Source organism: Erinaceus europaeus, chromosome 5, assembly GCF_950295315.1.
Source record: "Erinaceus europaeus chromosome 5, mEriEur2.1, whole genome shotgun sequence".
NCBI lineage: Eukaryota > Metazoa > Chordata > Mammalia > Eulipotyphla > Erinaceidae > Erinaceus > Erinaceus europaeus.
The window spans coordinates 41,112,131-41,133,578 of record NC_080166.1 but is presented as its reverse complement, the minus strand read 5'-3'; the positions used below and the strand labels follow the sequence as shown (position 1 = coordinate 41,133,578).

The window sequence follows — 21,448 nt, the reverse complement described above, 5'->3', positions numbered from 1 at the left end:
TTATTCCCACAAACCCAACAGCTTCATGCACTGCACCACTTCTTGGGCTGCAGTGCAAAAAAGTTTTAATGATTTGATCATTTGTCTAAATAGTGCACAAGGATTTGTGTTGAATGGGCTTCCTCTCACCTAAGACATGAGTTGGGGTTGGCTGGAGCTGGGGTCTAGCATATATGAGATATCATTTCTTTTTTTCTTTCCTTTTTTTTCACCAGAGCGCTGCTCAGCTCTGGTTTATGGTGGTGTGGGGCCTCAAGCATCAAAGTCGTTTGCATAACCATTATATTGTCTCCCTAGCCCCTCTTTTTCTACCAGAGCACTGCTCAGCTGCCTTGTAGTGGTGTGGGGATTGAACCTGGGACTTTGGAGCCTCAGGTATGAGAGCCTTTTTGCTTAACCATTATACTATCTACTCTGCCCCAAAGTTTCTTCTTCTTCTTCTAGCTTGCCCTTCTAGCGTTTGCCAGTCAACAGCGTCAGGTTGAGCCTGATGTAAAGTTTCTAATCGGCTCTAGTGAATTTTTCAGCTCTTGGAAATATGTTAGCGAGCTTTACAGGACTCTGAAAGTATCTTGCGGACCCTAGCCAATGATTTTTAATAGTTCTTGTAAAGGTTTGAACTGGGAGTGGGCATGGGGGTGATATTCTCCTATTCCTTTTCTACAATTCCAAAGGTCGCCTGAGGAGGGACGGCACTTGAAGACTCAGTTTCCGGTTCACCATCTTCCCACGTTCCCTAGTTTGACAGTTACTATGGTTCCGCGCGCAGGGCGGCTGACGTTTCTCGGCGCTGACTGATGACGTATAAGTCCCGGCGCCCTCTGAGGGCGGGGAAACTACTAGGTGTAGGGAAAACTTAGCTATTAGTGTGGCAGGGTCATGAAGAAGAGGCGGCGGCGGGAAGACGGAGGTGGAGGTGGAGGCGTGAAACTGCGGTAGCTGTTGGCTGGGCTGGTGGTGTGCTTTGTAGACGGGTGCCGTTCCTACATCCTTTCTTGGGGCAGCGGCCGGGGCTCGGGGCTGAGAGCGGCTGTGCGGCCGCCTCCCCGGGCCCCCTCGCTCCGCCATGTTCCGCAGGGCACGCCTTAGCGTGAAGCCGAATGTCAGGCCTGGTGTGGGCGCCAGGGGCTCCACCGCCCTCAATCCCCAGCGAGGACATGAGACTCCTAGGCCGCCGGAGCCAGAGCCTGCAGCACCCTCTACCCCAAAGCCCGCAGAGTCCACAGACGTGACCCTGGTGGATTTCAAGGGAGCGGAGCCCCAAGAAAAGGCTCCAAGGAGTAGGTAAGTGCTGGCGGAGGAGAATATTTTCATCTAATTCCTGCATGTGTCACCTGACGCTGACAAAGGAACCTTACCTTCCTTGCTAGCTGTAAGCCTTGATGGTTAAAATTCCACGAATCCTTGCCGAACCTCTGCTTCTTTCTCTGAGCACATCCACATGCGGCAAATGGGGTTTGTCAGGATCTGTAGATTCTTGGGACTTCAAGTGAGAGTTGGAGGGAACCAAATATAACAGTCTTACAATCTTGAGTGAAGACTGTCCACACGCAAGCTAATATTCCGGAGTGTTGTCAGGATTATTTTAAAGAATTTAACAAGTTAGTAGACGTTGCCCTAGTAGAATGGTTAAAGTGAGTGTACTATTTTCTGTTTTGAAGAGTGCTATGGAGATCAGAATTTTTTTTTTGAAATTCAAAGTAATTTTTATTTAAAAAATATTTTAAAACTATTTGAAAGGACAGAAAAATTTTTGAGGGGAAGGGAAGGTAGAGAGACACTTGCCATAACTTAAGTACTTGTGAAGCTCGCCCCCTGCAGGTAGGGACTGGGGGTTTGAATCCCGGTCCTTGCCCACTGCCATGTGTGCTCATCCAGGTGAGCAACGGCCTCCTTCTGCCCCCACTTATTTATTTATTTATTTAATTTAAAGACAACAATTTTCAACTCTAGCTTAAAGTGGTACTAGGGAATTGAACCTGGGAATTTTTAGCCTCAGACATGAAAGTCTTTTTGAATAACTACTATGTTATCTACCTGGCCCTAGAGATGACTTTTTTTAAAAAAGATTTTATTTATTAATGAGAAATATAGAAGAGAGAGAAAGAACCAGACATCACCAGATACTCATGATAACATCTGAGCTCAACGGAATGTGCCACCAGTTGGCCCCAGTAAACTGCCTTTAATTCTTTTTTAAAATTTATTTATTATTTATTGGCTAGAAATGGGGAAATTGAGGTAGATACATGTTCTGCCCAGGATCGAACTCAGGACTTCGTGCTTGAGAATCCAGTGCTTTATCCACTGCACCACCTCCTGGCTTATGGTGGTGTGGGGGAATGAACTTGGGACTTCAGAGCTTCAGGCTTGAGGGTCTTTTTGCATTACCATTATTCTATCTACCCCTGCCCAAGATTATTTTACTTGAATTTTTTTTTCTTTTTTAGTGGTGGGGGGAAGTTTCCTTTCATTATTTTTACACCAGAGGACTGCTCAGCTCTGGGTTATTTTGCGGTGCTGGGACTTAACCTCAGGCATGAAAAGTCTTTTATTTTATTTTAACATAACCACTATGCTGGATCCCTAGTGGTTGGCTCCTTTCTCTCTCTCTCTCTCTCAAATTTTATTGATTTGATAGGACTGAGAGGGGATGGGGAAATAAGGAGAAAGAGAGACTTCTGCTGCATTGCTTCACCATGCTTGAAGCATTTCCTCTGCATGTGAGGTTTGGGGACTTGAACCTGGAGCCTTGTGCATGGCAATGTGTGCACCTAATCGATGTGCCACTGTTGGTCCCCTAGAGATAGCCTTGTGAAGTTTCTTTTCTGCAGATGGGGACCAGGGACTTAAACTTGGTTCCTTGCTCATGATAACATCTGAGCTCAACGGAATGTGCCACCAGTTGGCCCCAGTAAACTGCCTTTAATTCTTTTTTAAAATTTATTTATTATTTATTGGCTAGAAATGGGGAAATTGAGGTAGAAGGGGTAGATAGACACCTGCAACCCTGCTTTACTGCTCATAAAGCTTCCTCCCTGCAAGTGGGGACTGAGTGCTTGAACACCGGTCCTTGTGATCAGCCAGATGTGCCACTGCCCAGTCATGTTTTTAATTCTTAAACATATGCTTCTTTATTCTCTTTCAGATCATATCTTTCTTTTTTAAAAAAAATTTTAGTATAATTTATTTTAAAGTTTTTTTAATTCCCTTTTGTTACTCTTGTTTTAATGTTGTAGTTGTTGTTATTGATGTCATTGTTGTTGGATAGGACAGAGAGAAATGGAGAGAGGAGGAGAAGACAGAGAGGGGGAGAGAAAGACAGACACCTGCAGACCTGCTTCATTGTGGGGTGCAGAAAGTGGAAATTCTGGCTTCTGTAACTACTTCTCTGCTGAACATGGGCGTTGGCAGGTTGACCTATACTCCCAGCCTGCCTCTCTCTTTCCCTACTGGGGCAGGGATCTGGGCAGTGGGGCTCCAGGACACATGGTGGGGTCCTCTGCCCAAGGAAGTTGGGTTGGCATCATGGTATCATCTGGAACCTGGTGGCTGAGATTCCCAGGTTGAAAGCAGCTTCCTTGCAGAGCTCATACCAGCTGTTGTCTCGAAGCTGCCATCTTGGCTTAGCCCCCCAGGTTGATATTTAAAATAAAATTCCTGGGGGCTGGGTGGTGGTGCACCCTGCTGAGTGCACATATTACCAGGTGCAAGGATCAGGGTTTGAATCCCACTCCCCATCTGTAGCAGGGGTGTTAAGCAAGTGGTGAAGCAGGTCTGCAGGTATCTATTTTTGTCTCACTCTGTCTTACCCACCCCTGTCAATTTATTTCTGTCCTATCAAGTATAATAGAAGAAAAAAAGAAAAGAAAATCCAGGAGTGGTAGATTCCTAGAGCTGGCACTGAGTCCCAGTGATAGCCCTGATGAAAAGACAACAACAACAACAAAACACCAGTAAATTAGATCAATTTAGAGGGGTGTCATTGTGAATTATAAAACTACTGTTTTTTAATTTTTATTTTATTTATTTTAATAGTTATTTATTCCTTTTTGTTGCCCTTGTTCTTTTATTGTTGTTGTTGTTATTGATGTCGTTGTATAGGACAAAGAGAAATGGAGAGAGGATGGGAAGACAGAGAGGGAGTGAGGAAGATAGACACCTGCAGACCTGCTTCACCACTTGTGAAGCGACTCCCCTGCAGATGGGGAGCTGGGGGCTAGAACTGGGATCCTTATGCGGGTCCTTGTGCTTTGCTTCATGTGCACTTAACCTGCTGTGCTACTGCTCGACTCCCTTTACTTTTATTTTTATTATCTTTTATTTATTTGATAGAGACAGTCAGAAATTGAGAGGAAAGGGGAAGATAGGAAGAGAGACAGAGAGATGCCTGCAGCACTACTTCACCACTTGCAAAGCTTCCCCACTGCAGGTGGGGACCAGGGACTTGAACCTGGATCTTTGTATATTGTAACATGTGTGCACAACCAGGTGCACCACCCCCCAGGCCCTAAAAGTCTTTAAGAAAGAAAATAAAACAAACAAATAACCCCCCAAAACAAACAAACAGAAAACCCTTAGGTGATCTGAGAGGTGGTGCAGTGGATAGAACACTGGATTCTCTCAAATAGGAGGTTCCAAGTTCAATCCCTGGCATTGCATGTGCCAGAATGATGCACTGGTTCCCTCTGAGTTATATTGAATAAACACACTTTTTTAAACTTTGTTAATCTTTTTAAAAATATTTTATTTACTCCCTTTTGTTGCCCTTGTTGTTTTATTGTTATAGTTATTAGTGTTGTCATTGTTGTTGGATTGGACGGAGAAATGGAGAGAGGAGGGGGAAGGCAGAGAGGGGGAGAGAAAGACAGACACTACAGACCTGCTTCACCACTTGTGAAGCGACTCCCCTGCAGGTGGGGAGCCAGGGCTCAAACCAGGATCCTTGTGCTTAGAGCCACCTGCGCTTAACCTGCTGTGCTACAGCCAGACTCCCTGAATAAACACATTTTTAAAAACAAAACAAAATAAAACAGAACTTTGGCTATTGAAATAGCTCAACTTGGATAGTGTGCTGCTTTGTCATGTGTGTGACCCAGGTTCTAGCCTAGTTCCCACTATGTTGAAGGTAGCTCTGGTCTCTTTCATTCTTTCTCTGTTTCTCTAAAAAGAAAAAAGACGGGCCAGATGGTGGTCCTCCAGTGGAATGCACATAGTACCATGTGCAAGGACCTGGGTTCAAGCCCCTTCTCCCCAGTTGTAGGGGGGAAGCTTCATGAGTGGTGAAGCAGGGTTATAGGTGTCTCTCTTTTTTTTTTTCGCCTTCAGGGTTATTGCTGGGGCTCAATGCCTGCACCATGAATCCACTGCTCCTGGAGGCTATTTTTCCCCCCTTTTGTTGCCCTTCTTGTTGTTTTATCGATGTTGTGGCTATTATTATTATTGATGCCATTGTTGTTGGACAGAACAGAGAGAAATGGAGAGAGGAGGGGAAGACAGAGGGGGAGAGAAAGATAGACACCTTCAGACCTGCTTCACCACTTGTGAAGTGACCCCTTGCAGGTGGGGAGCCGTGGGAGGTGTCTCCCTTTATCTTCCTCTCTGTACTGGGGCAATACAAAAATTAGGGAAAAAAAGAATAAAGCAAAACAATAAAGCAAAACAAGAGAAACTGGGAGTCGGGCGATAGTACAGCCGGTTAAGTGCACGTGGCGCAAAGTGAAAGGACCAGCATAAGGATCCCCAGTTCCCTACTTGCAGGGGGGTCACTTCACAAGCAGTGAAGGAGGTCTCTAGGTGTCTATCTTTCTCTCGTCTTCCCTTCCTCTCCATTTCTCTCTGTCCTATCCAACAACGACTACAATAAAACAACAAAAGCAACAAAAGGGAATAAATAAATATTAAAAACAAAGAGAAACCGAAAAACAACATGTTTCATGAGAGATAGCATAAGGTCCTGAGTTTGATCCCCAGTATCACATGCCAGAGTGATGCTCTGGTGTATCTATGTATGTGTGTATGTATGTATTTGTATATATACTTATTTGTTTATTGTAGTAATGATAGAGATGGGGGCAAGGAAGAGAATGATTCAGAGCATCACTCTGGTACATGAGCACATGGTATGCTAAGCTCAAGATGTCATGGTTAGAATTTATCCACTGAGACACCTTCTGGGTTACATTTTTATTTGCCACCAGTTATCGCTAGGCCTTGGTGCCTATGATTCCACTGCTCCTGGTGGCCTTCCCTCCCCTACCTTTCTTTTAGGTAGACTGTGAGAGATAGAGATAGTGAGGGAGAGAAAGGGAGAGAGATGATACTGCATTACTTATCTACCATTTGTGAAGCTTCCTCCTTATGATGCCTCTATGTGGTGGCTGGGAGCTTGGACCTGGGTCTTTGTACATGGTACCTTGTGTGCTCTATGCCACCTAGACAGGTTTTTATTTTTAAACTTTTTATATATTTATTTTTCTCTTTTTGTTGCTCTTTTTTATTGTTATTGTAGTTATTGTTGATGTCGTCGTTGTTGGACAGGACAGAGAGAAATGGAGAGAGGAGGGGAAGACAGAAGGGGAGAGAAAGAGAGACACCTGCAGGCCTGCTTCACCACCTGTGAAGCGACTCCCCTGCAGGTAGGGTGCTGGGGCTCGAACCAGGATTCTTATGCAGGTCCTTGTGCTTTGCACCACGTGTGCTTAACCCACTGTGCTACTGCCTGACTCCCCCTAGACAGGTTTTTAAAGATGTAATATTTATTTATTGGATAGAGACAGAAAAATTGTTAGGGAAATGGGAGATAAGGAGAAGGGAGGGAGAAGGAGAGGGAAAGAAGGGAAAAGGAGAGGGAGAGAGAGAGACATACACACATATACCTGCAACACTCATGTAATTTCCTACAGGTGGGAGCCAGGGGCTTGAATCAGGATTCTTGGCATGGTAACATGTGCACTCAACTGGGTGTACCACTGCCCAGCCCTCAGCTGTATTTATTATTATTACTTTATTTATTTTTTTTTAAATTTTTTTTTTAAATATTTATTTTATTTATTTATTCCCTTTTGTTGCCCTTGTTGTTTTATTGTTGTAGTTATTATTGTTGTTGTCATTGTTGGATAGGACAGGGAGAAATGGAGAGAGGAGGGGAAGACAGAGAGGAGGAGAGAAAGATAGACACCTGCAGACCTGCTTCACCGCCTGTGAAGCGACTCCCCTGCAGGTGGGGAGCCGGGGTTGGAACCGGGATCCTTATGCTGGTCCTTGTGCTTTGCGCCACCTGCGCTTAACCCGCTGTGCTACAGCCCGACTCCCATTACTTTATTTTTTAATATATATACATATATGTTAAAAAATTCATTTATTTATTCATAAGAAAGATAGGCAGAGAGAGAAAGAACCAGACATAACTCTGGTATACGTGCTGCCGGGGATTGAGCTCGGGGTTGAGAATGCAATGCTTTATCTGCTGCGCCACTGCCTGGACCATCACCACCACCATCATTATTATTATTTATTTTAATGGCAAAGTCATCTCCTTTGTCAAATCTTGGACAGAGCTTAAAGGAGTCATGTTGAGTGAGATAATCCAGGAAGAGTACAAATATCAGATGATATCACTCATAGGTAGAATTTTAGTAGCAAGAACCATAAAGGAAAACAAAAGGTGAAACTTGGATTGTGTATGGTATATTGCGCCAAAGCAAAGGACTCTGGGGAAGGAGGGAAGGAATGGGGGAGAAGGGCTCTGGGATCATGGTCTATGAAGGTAGAAAAGGACTAAGGTTAGGGAAGAGAGTGTCTTACAGACACCTGTTGTGGGGAGATGAGACAGTTTACCTATGTATCAACAACTGCATTATAAATGAGTAATGCCCCAATAAAGTAGAACAAAAATACTAATATTTAAAGGATTATCCATGGTGCCTTTTTTTGTTTGTTTGTTTAAATTTCAACAGTGATGAGAAGACTGATGGTGAGAATGATGTTCAAGAATCCAGTAAATCTTCCTCTACTGCTTCACAGAGAAGAAAGGGATTATCAAGTACTTCTAGTCCAGTTAAGCCTAATGACAATGTTCCTTTAGAGCCTTGTCCCTTACTTACAGCTAATCAAGAAACCCAACAGCCAAATCCTGTTCCAACAAAAGAGAAACAGCCATGCTCAGATAGATACCGAATATATAAAGCCCAGAAACTGAGAGAAATGTTAAGAGAAGAATTGAGAAAAGAGAAGGTAAGTGAGAAAATTATGAATTTTGACTATGGCCTATGGATTTCTGTCTATATTAGTCAGGCATCATATGTAGGGTAATTTAGCATTTGGAACATTTAAAAGGTAAATTCAATTATCACAGCCTGGGAGGTGGTACAGTGTGCATAAAGCATTGGACTTTCAAGCATGAAGTCCTGAATTCAGTATTGGGCAGCGTTTGTACCAGAGTGATGCTCTGGTTCCCTTTCAGCCCTCACTTTCTCAGTAATAAAAACTTTAACACAAAACAAAAAACAAGTATCTGTTTTGTCAGTAGGATGATTAAGAATCACTGTGGACTTCATTAGCTAAACTTTTCATAATACTGATTTTTATATTTTGTTCATTTATATTTTTCATTGCTACTAGTAAAGGGTACAAATAAGTTTCTTTTAAATATTTTATTTAGTTATTAATGAGAGGGATAGATACAGGGAGAGAAAGAACCTAAACATCACTCTGGCACATGTGCTGCCGGGGATTGAACTTGGGACCTCATGTTTGAGAGTCCAGCACTATCTACTGCGCCACCTCCCAGACCACTTTTTTTAATTATTATTTTATTTATTTATTTATTTATTTATTTATATTTATAAAGTGGAAACACTGACAAGACCATAGGATAAGAGGAGTATAATTCCCACCACCAGAGGTCCATATCCGATCTCCTCCCCTGATAGCTTTCCTATTCTTCAACCCTGTAGGAGTATGGAACCAGGGTCATTATGGGGTGTAGGAGGTGGAAGGTCTGTCTTCTGTAATTGCTTCCCCGCTGAACATGGGTGTTGACAGGTTGATCCGTATTCCCAGCTTGTCTCTCTCTTTCCCTAGGGCAGGGATGAGGGAGTGGAGCTCCAGGACACATTGGTGGGGTCATCTGTCCAGGGAAGTCCGGTTGGCATCATGGTGTCATCTGGAACCTGGTGGTTGAAAGAGTTAACATATATTAAACTGATAAGAACAGATACTACACTTGATCTTAGCCAAAAGGCCGAGAAGTGATAAGTTAACATATAAAGCCATACAAATTGTTGATTAATATTGAACCTAAAGCTGGAATATTTCAGATGAAAATTTGGGATCTCTGTTTTGGAAATAGCTAGTAGGTCTCTTTTAGGTATATTCCAAAGGGCCCATGACTTTATTAGTTTTTGCCTGAGCCTGACATCTGATATGCAGGTGGACCCAAGTTACTGTCTGGGGAGATGATGTCATGCCTGGAAGAAGGGCTAGAAAGCTGCATCAGGGAAGAGAGTAGCTCCCAGATATGGGGAAATTGTATAAATATTGTTGACTGTGTATCTCATCAATTTGATCAGGGGCCCACTTTTTTTTTATTATTTATTTTCCCTTTTGTTGCTCTTATTGTTTAACATTGTTGTTATTATTGTTGTCTTCATTGTTGGATAGGACAGAGAGAAATGGAGAGAGGAGGGGAAGACAGAGGGGGAGAGAAAGCAACCCCCCTACAGGTGTAGGGAGCTGGGGGCTGGAACCAGGATCCATATATGGGTACTTGTGATTTGTGCCATGGTGCACTTAACCCGCTGCACTACCACCTGACTTCCTATATAAAATTATTTATTTATTTATTACACCAGAGTACTACTCAGCTCTGGTTTATGGTGGTGGTGGTGGGATTTGAACCTGGGAATTTGGAGCCTCAGGCATGAAAGTCTCTTTGCATAACCATTATGCTATCTACCTTTACTTCCCCTCCTTTTTTTTTTTTCTTTTCAGATTTAACTGTTTATTAATAAGAGTGATAGGAGAGAGAGAAAGAACATGACATCATTCTGGTATATGTGCTACCAGGGATTGAACTCAGAACTTCATGCTTGAGAGTCCAGTGCTTTATCAACTACACTACCTTCCAGATCACTTAAACATAGGTTTAATGTGAGGCTCTTGGCCCAGTCACTGGCACACAAACAAGCTACCCCTAAAGACAGAGGGAAAATTTGCATGTATAGGAGAATCTTTATTTATTCTTTGTTTTTTTATTTTATTATTTATTTATTTGCTGGATAGAGACAGCCAGAAGTCGAGAGGTAAGGGGAACATAGAGAGGAAGAGAGATATCTGCAGCATTGCCTCACTACTTGCAAAGCTTTCCCACTGCACATGGGGACTGGGGGCTTCAACCTGAGTCACTGTGCATTGTGACATGTTTGCTTAACCAGGTGCGCCACGACCTAGCCCCAGAAGAATCTTTATTCTTTTCATCTTGAAGATTATTTTACTGAGAGCATTGTGGCAGTAGTGAAGCATATAGACTCTAAGGTTAAATATTTAATGTTTGAATATTAGATTCACTCTTAATATGTGACCTTCGGAAATTTATCATCTTCGTATATTAAAAAATTTATGAAGATGAGAGAACCAGGGCATCTATCTGGCACATGGGATGCTGGTGATCAAACTTCTTAGGCCCTCATGCTTGAGAATTTAATGTTTAATCCAGTGCACCACCTCCCAGGCCCACCTGGGCATTTTATTCTGTGTTTTGTAGTCTGAAAAGTATATTGGTGTCAGGGCCAGGTGGTGGTGCACCTGGTTAAGCACCACCAAGGCACACAAGGATACAAGGTTCAAGCCCCTGGTCCCCACTTGCAGGGGGAAAGCTTCACAAGTGGTGAAGCAGGGTTGTAGGTGTCTCTGTTTCTCTCCCTCTCTACCTCCCCCTCCCCTCTCAATTTTTGTCTCTATCCAATAATAGTAAAATAAAAAGATTTAAAAAATTTAAAAAAGTCATAAAGTATGTTGGTATCTATCTCATTGGAAGTTTGTGAAAATGTAAAACACAGATTAGTCTGACAAATACAGTTCAACAGGAGTCATTTAGTTTGATGCTTTATACTCATTCAGTTCTCTGAGCCATGTGAAGTAGGTATTATTAATGGGAGGAATCACATTTAGAGAAATTAATTGCATCGTGTCAAAAGAAGCATTTTGATACAGAATTTGAATCTATATCCTCTGAATTTGAATTTCTATCCAGTAAAAGCTAAACCTTAAAAAAAAAATCCTGTTTTTATTTTTCCTTTATTGGGGGATTAATGTTTTACATTTGACAGTAAATACAATAGTTTGTACATGCGTAACATTTCTCAGTTTTCCACATAATAATACAACCCCCAGTAGGTCCCCTGTCATCCTTTTCCAGGACCTGTACTCTCCCCCCCCCACACACACATCCACCCCAGAGTCTTTTACTTTGGTGCAATACACCAAAAAATCCTGTTTCATAGAATCTTCAAATTAGATTTTTTGGAAAATAAAAAAATTCACAAGAATTTTAGAAAACAGATTTTCAATTCACTGCATTGTAAAAAAGATTGATGTATTTTTATACTCAGAAAACTCACAGCAAAAATCAGTAAGCTTGATTTTATACATTTTTTAAAGATTTAATCAATTAATTTTTTATTTCTTTATTGGGGAATTAATGTTTTACATTCAACAGTAAATGTAATAGTTTGTACATGCATAACATTCCCCAGTTTCCCATATAACAATACAACCCCCACTAGGTCCTCTATCATCCTTCATGGACAAGTATTCTCCCCACCCACCTACCCCAGAGTCTTTTACTTTGGTGCGATATGCCAATTCCATTTCAGGTTCTACTTGTGTTTTCTTTTCTGATCTTATTTTTCAACTTCTGCCTGAGAGTGAGATCATCCCATATTCATCCTTCTGTTTCTGACTTATTTCACTTAACATGAATTTTTCGAGGTCCATCCAAGATTGGCTGAAAACGGTGAAGTCACCATTTTTTTTACAGCTGAGTAGTATTCCATTGTGTATATATACCACAACTTGCTCAGCCACTCATCTGTTGTTGGACACCTGGTTTGCTTCCAGGTTTTGGCTATTACAAATTGTGCTGTCAAGAACTTATGTGTACACAGATCTTTTTGTATGGGTGTGTTGGGTTCCTTAGGATATATCCCCAGGAGAGGAATTGCAGGGTCATAGGGTAGGTCCATTTCTAGCCTTCTGAGAGTTCTCCAGACTGTTCTCCACAGAGGTTGGACCAATTTGCATTCCCACCAGCAGTGTAGGAGGGTTCCTTTGACTTCACAACCTCTCCAGCATTTGCTGCTGTTACCTTTTCTGATGTGTGACATTCTCACAGGAGTGAAGTGATATCTCATTGTTGTCTTTATTTGCATTTCTCTGACAATCAGGGACTTGGAGCCATTTTTTTCATGTGTTCCTCGGCCTTGTGGATCTCCTCTGTGGTGAATATTTGTCCATTTCCTCCCCCCATTTTTGGATGGGGTTATTTGTTGTCTTGTTGTTGAGTTTGGCAAGCTCTTTATATATGTTGGTTATTAAACTCTTATCTGATGTATGGCATGTAAAGATCTCCTATTCTGTGAGGGGTCTCTTGGTTTGGGTAGTGGTTTCTTTTGCTGTGAAGGAGCTTTTTAATTTGATGTAGTCCCATAGGTTTATACATGCCTTAGTCTTCTTTGTAATTGGATTCGTTTCATTGAAGATGTCTTTAAAATGTATGCGGAAAAGAGTTCTGCCAATATTTTCCTCTATGTATTTGATAGTTTGTGGTCTAACATCCAAGTCCTTGATCCACTTGGAATTTACTTTTGTATTTGGTGAAATACAGTGATTCAGTTTCATTCTTCTGCATGTTTCAACCTATTGTTTCCAACACCATTTGTTGAAGAGACTCTGCTTTCCCCATTTAGTAGTCTGAACCCCTTTGCCAAAGATTAGAAGTCCATAGGTATGGGGGCTCACTTCTGGGCTCTCAATTCTATTCCACTGGTCAGTGTGTCTATTCACCAAACAGTTTTGATGACAGTGGCCCTATAATACAGTTTGAAATCTGGGAGTGTGATGCCTCCGGTTCTGTTCTTTTTTCTCAAGATTGTTTTGGCAATTCTAGGTCTTTTCTGGTTCCAGATAAACATTTGTAGCATTTGTTCTATTCTCCTAAAAAATGTGCTTGGGATCTTGATGGGGATAGCATTAAATCTGTATATGGCTCTGGGTAGTATATTCATTTTGATGATGTTAATTCTTCCAACCCATGAACATGGAATATCTTTCGACTTCATTGTGTCTTTTTCAATTTCTTTGAGTAGTGACTCATAATTTTCAGTATACAAGTCTGTCACTTCTTTGGTTAGGTTTATTCCTAGATATTTTATTGTTTTTGTTGCTGTAGTAAAAGGAATTGATTTCTGGCTTTCAATTTCTTCTAACTTAGTGTTTGCATAGAGGAATGCCATTGACTTTTGAATGTTAATTTTATAGCCTGACACATTACTGTATTGCCTGATGATTTCCAAAAGCTTCTTGCTGTTTTCCTTAGGTTTTTCCATGTATACTATCATGTCATCTGCAAATAAGGAGAGTTTGACTTCTTCTCTTCCAATCTGTATCCCTTTATTCCTTGCTCCTGCCTGATTGCTATGGCAAGAACTTCCAACACTATGTTGAATAGTAATGGTGATAGTGGGCAGCCCTGTCTAGTACCTGATCTGAGTGGAAATGCTTCCAGTTTTTCACCATTGAGTATGATGTTGGCTGTAGGTTTGCTATATATAGACTCCACTGTCTTCAGGAATTTTTCATCTATTCCCATTTCTGTAGTGTTTTGATCATAAAGGGATGTTGTATTTTGTCAAAGGCTTTCTCTGCATCTATTGATATGACCATGTGGTTTTTGGTCTTGCTTTTGTTGATGTGGTGGATCACATTGATTGATTTGCGTATGTTAAACCAACCTTGCATGCCTGGGATAAACCCCACTTGGTCATGATGAACAATCTTTTTAATATACTGCTGTATCTGGTTGGCTAGAATTTTGTTCAATATTTTGGCATCTATGTTCATCAGAGATATTGGTCTGTAGTTTTCTTTTTTGGTTGTGTCCCTGTCTGCTTTTGGTATCAGAGTGATGTTGGCTTCATAGAAGCTGGCAGGGAGTATTCCAGTGTCTTCAATCTTCTCGAAGACTTTTAAAAGTAGAGGTATTAGTTCTTCTTTGAAGGTTTTGTAGAATTCATTTGTAAAACCATCTGGTCCAGGACTTTTATTTTTGGGGAGATTTTTGATAACTGTTTCAATTTCATTAGCTGTGATGGGCCTGTTCATGTTATCTACTTTCTCTTTACTTAGTTTTGGAAGTTAGTAGGTATCTAGGAAATCGTCCATTTCTTCCAGGTTCTCTAGCTTGGTGGCATTTAGTTACTGTTCATAGAAGCCTTGCATAATATGTTGAATTTCTGCAGTGTATGTTGTGAGAACTCCTTTTTCATTTACTATCTGATTTATTTGGGTCTTCTCCCTTTTTTGTTTTGTGAGTCTGGCTAAAGATTAGTTGATTTTGTTCACTCTTTCGAAGAACCAACATTTACTTTCGTTGATCTTTTGTATGGTTTTCTTATTCTCAATGTTATTTATTTCCGCCCTAACTTTAGTAATTTCCGTCCTTCTGGTTGCTTTAGGGTTCCTTTGTTCTTCTTCTAGGTCTTTAAGATGTGCAATTAGGCTGTCTATTTGTGCTTTTTCTTGTTTCCTAATGTGTGCTTGTATAGCTATGAACTTCCCTCTTAGTACTGCTTTAGCTGTGTCCCAAATATTTTGATAGCTTGTGTCTTCATTTTCATTGAACTCTCAAAACATTTTGATTTCTTCCTTTATTTCCTCTTTGACCCAGAAGTTGTTAAAGAAGTGTATTGTTGAGCTTCCACATTTTGGGACTGTTACTAATCTTTTGTTGATTGTTAAGTGTTAGTTTAATTCCACTGTGGTCTGAGAAAATGTTGGGATGATTTCAATGCTCTTGAATTTGCTGATGCTGTCTTTGTAGCCTAACATATAGTCTATCCTTGAGAATGACCCATGTGGATTTGAGTAAAATGTGTATTCCAGTTTCTTGGGATGAATGACTCTGAAAATGTCCAATAGTTCTAGTTTATCTATCTCTTCATTTAGCTCCCTTATGTCTTTATTGATTTTTCTGCCTGGATGATCTGTCAAGTTGAGAGAGTGGGGTGTTGAAGTCCCCTACTATGACTGTGTTGCTGTTAATATATTGCTGTAGCTCTTTCAGTAGACGTTTGAGGTATTTAGATGGCTTCTCATTGGGTGCGTAGATGTTAATAATTGTTAAGTCCTCTTGATTGACTGATCCTCTGAGTATTAAGTAGTGTTCATTCCTATCTTTTTTAATCTTACCTGTTTTATGGTCTATCGTGTCAGATATGAGAATAGCTGTTCCTGCCCTTTTTTGTGGGCCATTGGCTTGTATGATAGTTTTCCATCCTTTCATTTAAGTCTGCGTTTGTCTTGTTGAGTTAAGTGGGTTTCCTGTAGACAGCATATTGTTGGGTTGTATTTTCTGACCCATCTTCCTACTCTGTGACTTTTAATAGGTGAATTCAGGCCATTGACATTTATTGATATCAAAGACTGAAGATATTTTAACGCCATTCTTGTAGAGTTTTATAGTGTTCTGATATATGTCCTATTTAAGATGGTCTGACTGTTTATAGAAGACCTTTCAGAACTTCTTTCAGGGCAGGCTTGGTGATAGTTGAATCCTTCAACTGTTGCTTGTCTGAGAAGGTTTTGATGCCTCCATCTAGTCTGAATGACAGTCTAGCAGGATATAGTATTCTTGGTTGAAAGCCTTTCTCATTGAGCACTCGATAGATATCTTACCTTTCTCTTCTGGCCTGTAGTGTTTGTATGGAGAAGTCTGCTGCTAATCTTACGGGTTTTCCTTTGTAGGTGAATCCTTGTTTTTCTCTTGCAGCCTTCAGGATCCTTTCTTTATCCTTATTCCTTTCCATTCTAAGTATGATATGTCTTGGTGTCTTTAGGTCTGGGTTAATTCTGTTTGGGACCCTCTGGGCTTCTTGAATCTTTATGTCTTTGATGTTGTCTAGACTAGAGAAGTTTTCAGCTATTATGGCCTGGAGAATGCTTTCTTCCTCTCCTTCTCTTTCTTCCTCTGGTATGCCAATAATGCGTATATTGTTTCCTTTGAAGTCATCCCATAGGACTCTGTTGTTGTTTTCAGCATCTCTTAATCTCTTTTTGAGATCTCTTACTTCTTTTTTAGTTGTCTCTAATTCATCCTTGATTTTGCTAATTCTGTCTTCAGCCTCATTGATTCTATTCTCTCTGCCCTCTACTGTTTTCTGGAGTTCATCTATTTTGTTGCCCTGTTCTAATACTGTTTAGCTTGTTCAGCTAGTTGTGGTCTTAGCTCAGCTATTTCAGCTTTCAGCTCTCTAATAATGATGAGATAATTAGTATTTTCTACCATAATCTCATTTGTTGTTTCTGTATTTCTGATTACAATTTTTTCAAATTCTTTACTCACTCCTGTGATTATTTCCTTAGCTAGTGTTTGGATGTTGAACTCGTTATTTTGTGCTTCACCCTCTGGGGGGACTTTTAGCTGGACTCTTGTCCTGGTTTGTTTCTCCAATATTTCTTCTTATTGGTTTAACCATTTTATATATTATGTTATGAGTTCCCTCTCTTAGTACTTTTCAAATTACTGATTACTATTTCCTGGATTGACTTGTGTCTAAGTAAGGTAATTAAAGGGTTCACAGTGGTGGAAGTTTACAGTTGTTTCAGTAGTATTTTAATCCCTGAGTTGGAGCTCAGTGGTTTAAAAGCCTCTTTTTTTTTTTTTCTTACCTATAGGCTATGGGAGCCTGAGGGCTTTTAAACTGTCAATAGACTTCTTAGCTTAATCACTGACTCCTGACCAAGAGATGAAGCAGGGTGTGGCAGAGATAATCCAGTGGTTATGCAAAGAGACTTTCACAGCCCCTCAGCTATGCCACTGAGGTATAGGTCTTCTCCTGAGTTTCCTGGTTAGATCTCTGTCCCCTGGTGTCCCTCCCTGTCGCTGCTCCAGATTCTGAGGGCAGTAGTAATGGAGACTCAGAGTTGCACTTGGTGAGTCTCTGGGGAGTCCTCTCCTCCCTTCAGCTGTCCCCTTGTTGGTGGAGCAGACTGGAGGTGGTGTCTCAACTGATAAACTGCTAGACTGTTAGCAGTCACTTAATCTCTCCCTATGCCCTTCTCTGTCACCAGCCACACGTGTTTGTACTCAACCAGTGATTTAGTGGGTTCCTGTGGTCATTCTAGTCCTGTCTTGTTTTTGTCCCGGGTGGTCTCCTTTGGTATTCCTAGTTGATCCGGGAGAGGAGAGGAGAGGAGAAGAGATGTTGCTGCTACTCGTAGCTCCGCCTCTGGAAGTCTCCTAATTTATTTATTAATGAGAAACATAGGAGGAGAGAGAAAGAACCAGGCATCACCTGGTACATGTGCTGATGGGGATTGAACGTTGGACCTCATGCTTGAGAGTCCGATGCTTTATCCACTGTACCACCTCCCGGACCACTTTTGTTTTTTCTTTTAAAGACTTTTAAAAAAATATTTATTTATTCCCTTTTGTTGCTCTTGTTGTTTTATTGTTGTAGTTATCATTGATGTTGTTGTTGTTGGATATGACAGAGAGAAATGGAGAGAGGAGGGGAAGACAGAGGGGGAGAGAAAGACACCTGCAGACCTGTTTCACTGCTTGTGAACCGACTTCCCTGCAGGTGAGGAGATGGGGGCTTGAACCCGGATCCTTACGCCGGTCCTTGTGCTTTGCTCCACCTGCGCTTAACCCACTATGCTTCCGCCCAACTCCCTCTTTTAAAGCTTTTATTTATTTATGAGAAAGATAGGAGAGAGAAAGAACCAGACATCACTCTGGGACATGTGCTGCCGGGGATTGAACTCGAGACCTCATGCTGAGAGTCGAAAGTTTTATCACTGCACTACCTTCTGGACCACTACATTGTGTGTGTTCTTATCAAGGCCCAGTCACTTCAGTATTTAAAATTACTTAGTGAGGTATAGTTTTTTAATATTTTATTTATATTAACTATTACATAAATTAAAATATTTAGTGTGTTGTTAATTATGGTAGAAATAGTAAAGGACTTGCACAAGAAGTAATAGTGGGCTGTATTTGAATCCGTTGCATTTGAAATTATGTTGAGCTTATAAAATGACTCTCTATGTATTTGTGTATATAGAAACAATGGAAACAGAAATTTGCCATAAATGAAAGCCAGAGGCTACCAGATCGTTCGAAAATGACCATGAGAGACTTCATATATTACCTACCAGATAGCAATCCAATGGCGTAAGTAAGCTTTATTTTTGTTTACTTTCTTAGAACATATAGTGATCTTAGTGTCACTTTTAGAATATGGGTCCATTTTTTTCTAGAAATATGTTTACAAAGACAAAATTTATAGAAAAGTGATGATGATTTTAGATAGTTTTTTGACAAGGATTTCAAGTAACTTTCCTTAGATAATTCTTTTTTTTTTTTTTTTTTAATATTTATTTCCTTTTGTTGCCCTTGTTTTATTGTTGTAGTTATTACTGCTGTTGTCATTGTTGGATAGTACAGAGAGAAATGGAGAGGGGAGGGTAAGACAGAGAAGGGAAGAGAAAGATAGACACCTGTGGATCTGCTTCACTGCTTGTAGGTGGGGAGCTGGGGACTCGAATGGGATCCTTATGCTAGTCCTTGCGCTTCATGCCATGTGCGCTTAACCCGCATTGCTACCCCTGACTACCAGATAATTCTTTTTGTCTTTTGTCTGAATATAAATTTTCTTACATTATCAATATTTAGTGATACCAACTGAAATTTTTTCTCTAGTTTTTTCCTTCGTTCCTTCGTTCCTTCCTTCCTTTCTTCCTTTCTCAAAGATTTTATTTATTTACTAAAGAGAACGAACCAGATATCACTCTGGTAAATGTGCGGCTTGGGTGGTTGAACTTGGGACCTCATGCTTGAGAGTCTGATGCCTGATATCTACTGTGTCACCTCCCAGACTACCTAGTTTCCATTTTCTTTCCCTTTCTTAGTATTTATTTATTTATTCCTTTTTGTTGCCCTTGTTTTATTATTGTAGTTATTGTTGTTGTTGTTATTAATGTCATTGTTATTGGGTAGGAAAGAGAGAAATGGAGATAGGAGGGGAAGACAGGTCCGGGGGCGGGTGGCGAGAAAGACACCTGTAGACCTGCTTCACCATCTGTGAAGCGACTCCACTGCAGGTGGGAAGCCGTGGGCCTGAACCGGGATCCTTATGCTAGTCCTTGCGCTTTGCACCATGTGCGCTTAACCCATTCTGCTACCGCCCAACTCCCCTAGTTTTCATTTTCTGTTCATGTACAGTGTAACTTTATTAAAAGGGGTGATGTAATTTTTGTGACCTACAGATATAGGTGACCTGTATTTTTTGACCTAATCAAATATAGTGGTCATTTGACTGATAAATCTAAGAACAAAATACTTCTTTAATCAAAGTTAACCTGAGAAGGCAGAGGGTTTTAAATAAATCTCAGTGTTATATGTTGATGATTTAGCAAGTGATGTAGGAGTAGTGGTATGTTATTGGTATTACCTTTATCAGGTTCACCACCTTAGTTGAATGAAGAACTCCCATTCCCTACTTTTGAGTAGTTTGACATTGAGTAGTAGGATATATGGTACTTATGCCTGAGGACATAATGAGAGAGCTTCCCTTCATTTAGAAAGTAGAGAGTTCAGGAGCCAAGCGGTGGCACATCAGGTTAAGTGCACATAGTACAATGCACAAGGATCCGTGTAAGGATCCTGGTTTGAGCTCTGTCCCCTTCCCCAGGTGAGTCGCTTCACAAGTGGTGAAGCAGGCCTGGAGGTGTCTTTCTCTCTCCCTCTCTATCTTCCCCATCCCTTTCAATTTCTCTCTGTCCTATCCAAAATGAAAAAAAAAAAAGTAAAAAAAAATGGTGGCAAGTGCAGTGGACTCATAGTGCAGACACTGAGCCCCTGCAGTAACCCTGGAGGCAAAATAAATAAATAAATAAATAGTAGAAAATTCTTTTCATAGGACTTAATAAATTGTTCATATTGATGCTAATTTTTTTTTAATTGAAAAACTCATTATGCGTCACACTATCATTAATAGTAGTGTTATGCTGTGTATAATTAAAACAAGTTAGAATAATTTTCTCACTGGAGATAGAATAGTTGTAAGGTAGATTAATTCTTTATTGATAATTATTATTTGTGTTTAACAGTTCTTCACTGGAGCAAGAGAAGAAGATTGAAAAACCGTTGACAGCAGTCCACCCAAGAGAGTAAGTGTGTTTACCTTCTTTTTCTTTTTCTTTTTTTTTAAACACTAGAACACTATTCAGCATAAGGTTATGGTGGTACTGGGGATTCACCTTGGGAGTTCAGGGTTCAGTGGTGAAAGTTGTTTACATAAACATTATACTGTTATACTGTTTGTTCAGGCGCCAATCCCCCCACCCTTTTTAAGATTTATTATTTTATGATTAAGAGAGTGAGTAAGAGAGCACATATGCAACCAAAACAGTACTTTTTCATGTGTTGTGCTGGGAATCAAGCTTGAGACCTCCTACAGGCAAAGCTTGTACTCTTCTAGCTAAGCTGCCTCCCCATCTACAGTCACTGTATTTAAGAAACATGTACTGTGAGGCCCCGGGGGATGGCCCACCTAGGAGTGCACACACTTTGTCGTGCTTACTAAATTTTGCCCAGTAAAATATGAGAATATCTAGTAGCCATGTCCTTAATGATACATAATTTTTCAGTTAGGTTTAGGGAAAATTAGAGATAGCTAGAAGGTTATATTTCTAATAATTTATTAATTTTGTTTTAGTTACCAGAGCATTGCTCCTCTCTGGTTTATAGTTGTGCCAGGGATTAAACCTGGGACCTCGGAGCCTAAGGCATGAAGGTCTTTTCCATAACCACAGTGTTTTCTCAGTGCCCAATAGTTCATTTTATTTTTACTTTAGTTAATTATCCTTTTTTGAAAATATAAAAATTGTAAAGTGTGCATTGTAATGGGTGAACTGTCTCCAGACCCCTAATTTAATTTGTTTAAAAAAGATTCATTTTGGTTTGGGAGACAGCCTAATGGTTATGAAAAGACTTTCATGCCTGAGGCTCAAAGGTCCTAGGTGCAGCCCACAAAACCACCATAAGCCAGAGCTGAGCAGTGCTCTGGGGTGCATCTCTCTGATCTTTCTCTCTGTATCTCTGCTCTGGTCTTTGTATGTCTTTCTCTCCGTATCTTTCATTAAAATAAAGTAAAATATATTTAAA

The 21,448-nt window shown here is 40.5% G+C and overlaps 1 protein-coding gene and 1 pseudogene across 4 annotated transcripts in view; one reads left to right on the top strand and one right to left on the bottom strand.

The window, feature by feature from the left end:
* The first annotated feature begins 839 nt into the window (after nt 1–839).
* Nucleotides 840–21,448, top strand: part of BDP1 (B double prime 1, subunit of RNA polymerase III transcription initiation factor IIIB) — a 124,857-nt gene continuing 104,248 nt past the window's right edge. For all 4 annotated transcript variants that reach the window (XM_060191230.1, XM_060191229.1, XM_060191228.1 and 1 more), the window contains exons 1-4: nt 840–1,284; nt 7,959–8,235; nt 18,345–18,454; nt 20,392–20,451. In XM_060191230.1, the coding sequence (XP_060047213.1) occupies nt 1,067–1,284; nt 7,959–8,235; nt 18,345–18,454; nt 20,392–20,451 (665 nt within the window). In that variant the 5' untranslated portion in view covers nt 840–1,066. The remainder of the gene's footprint in view (nt 1,285–7,958; nt 8,236–18,344; nt 18,455–20,391; nt 20,452–21,448) is intronic.
* LOC132538767 (U2 spliceosomal RNA) lies at nt 9,157–9,256 on the bottom strand (annotated as a pseudogene).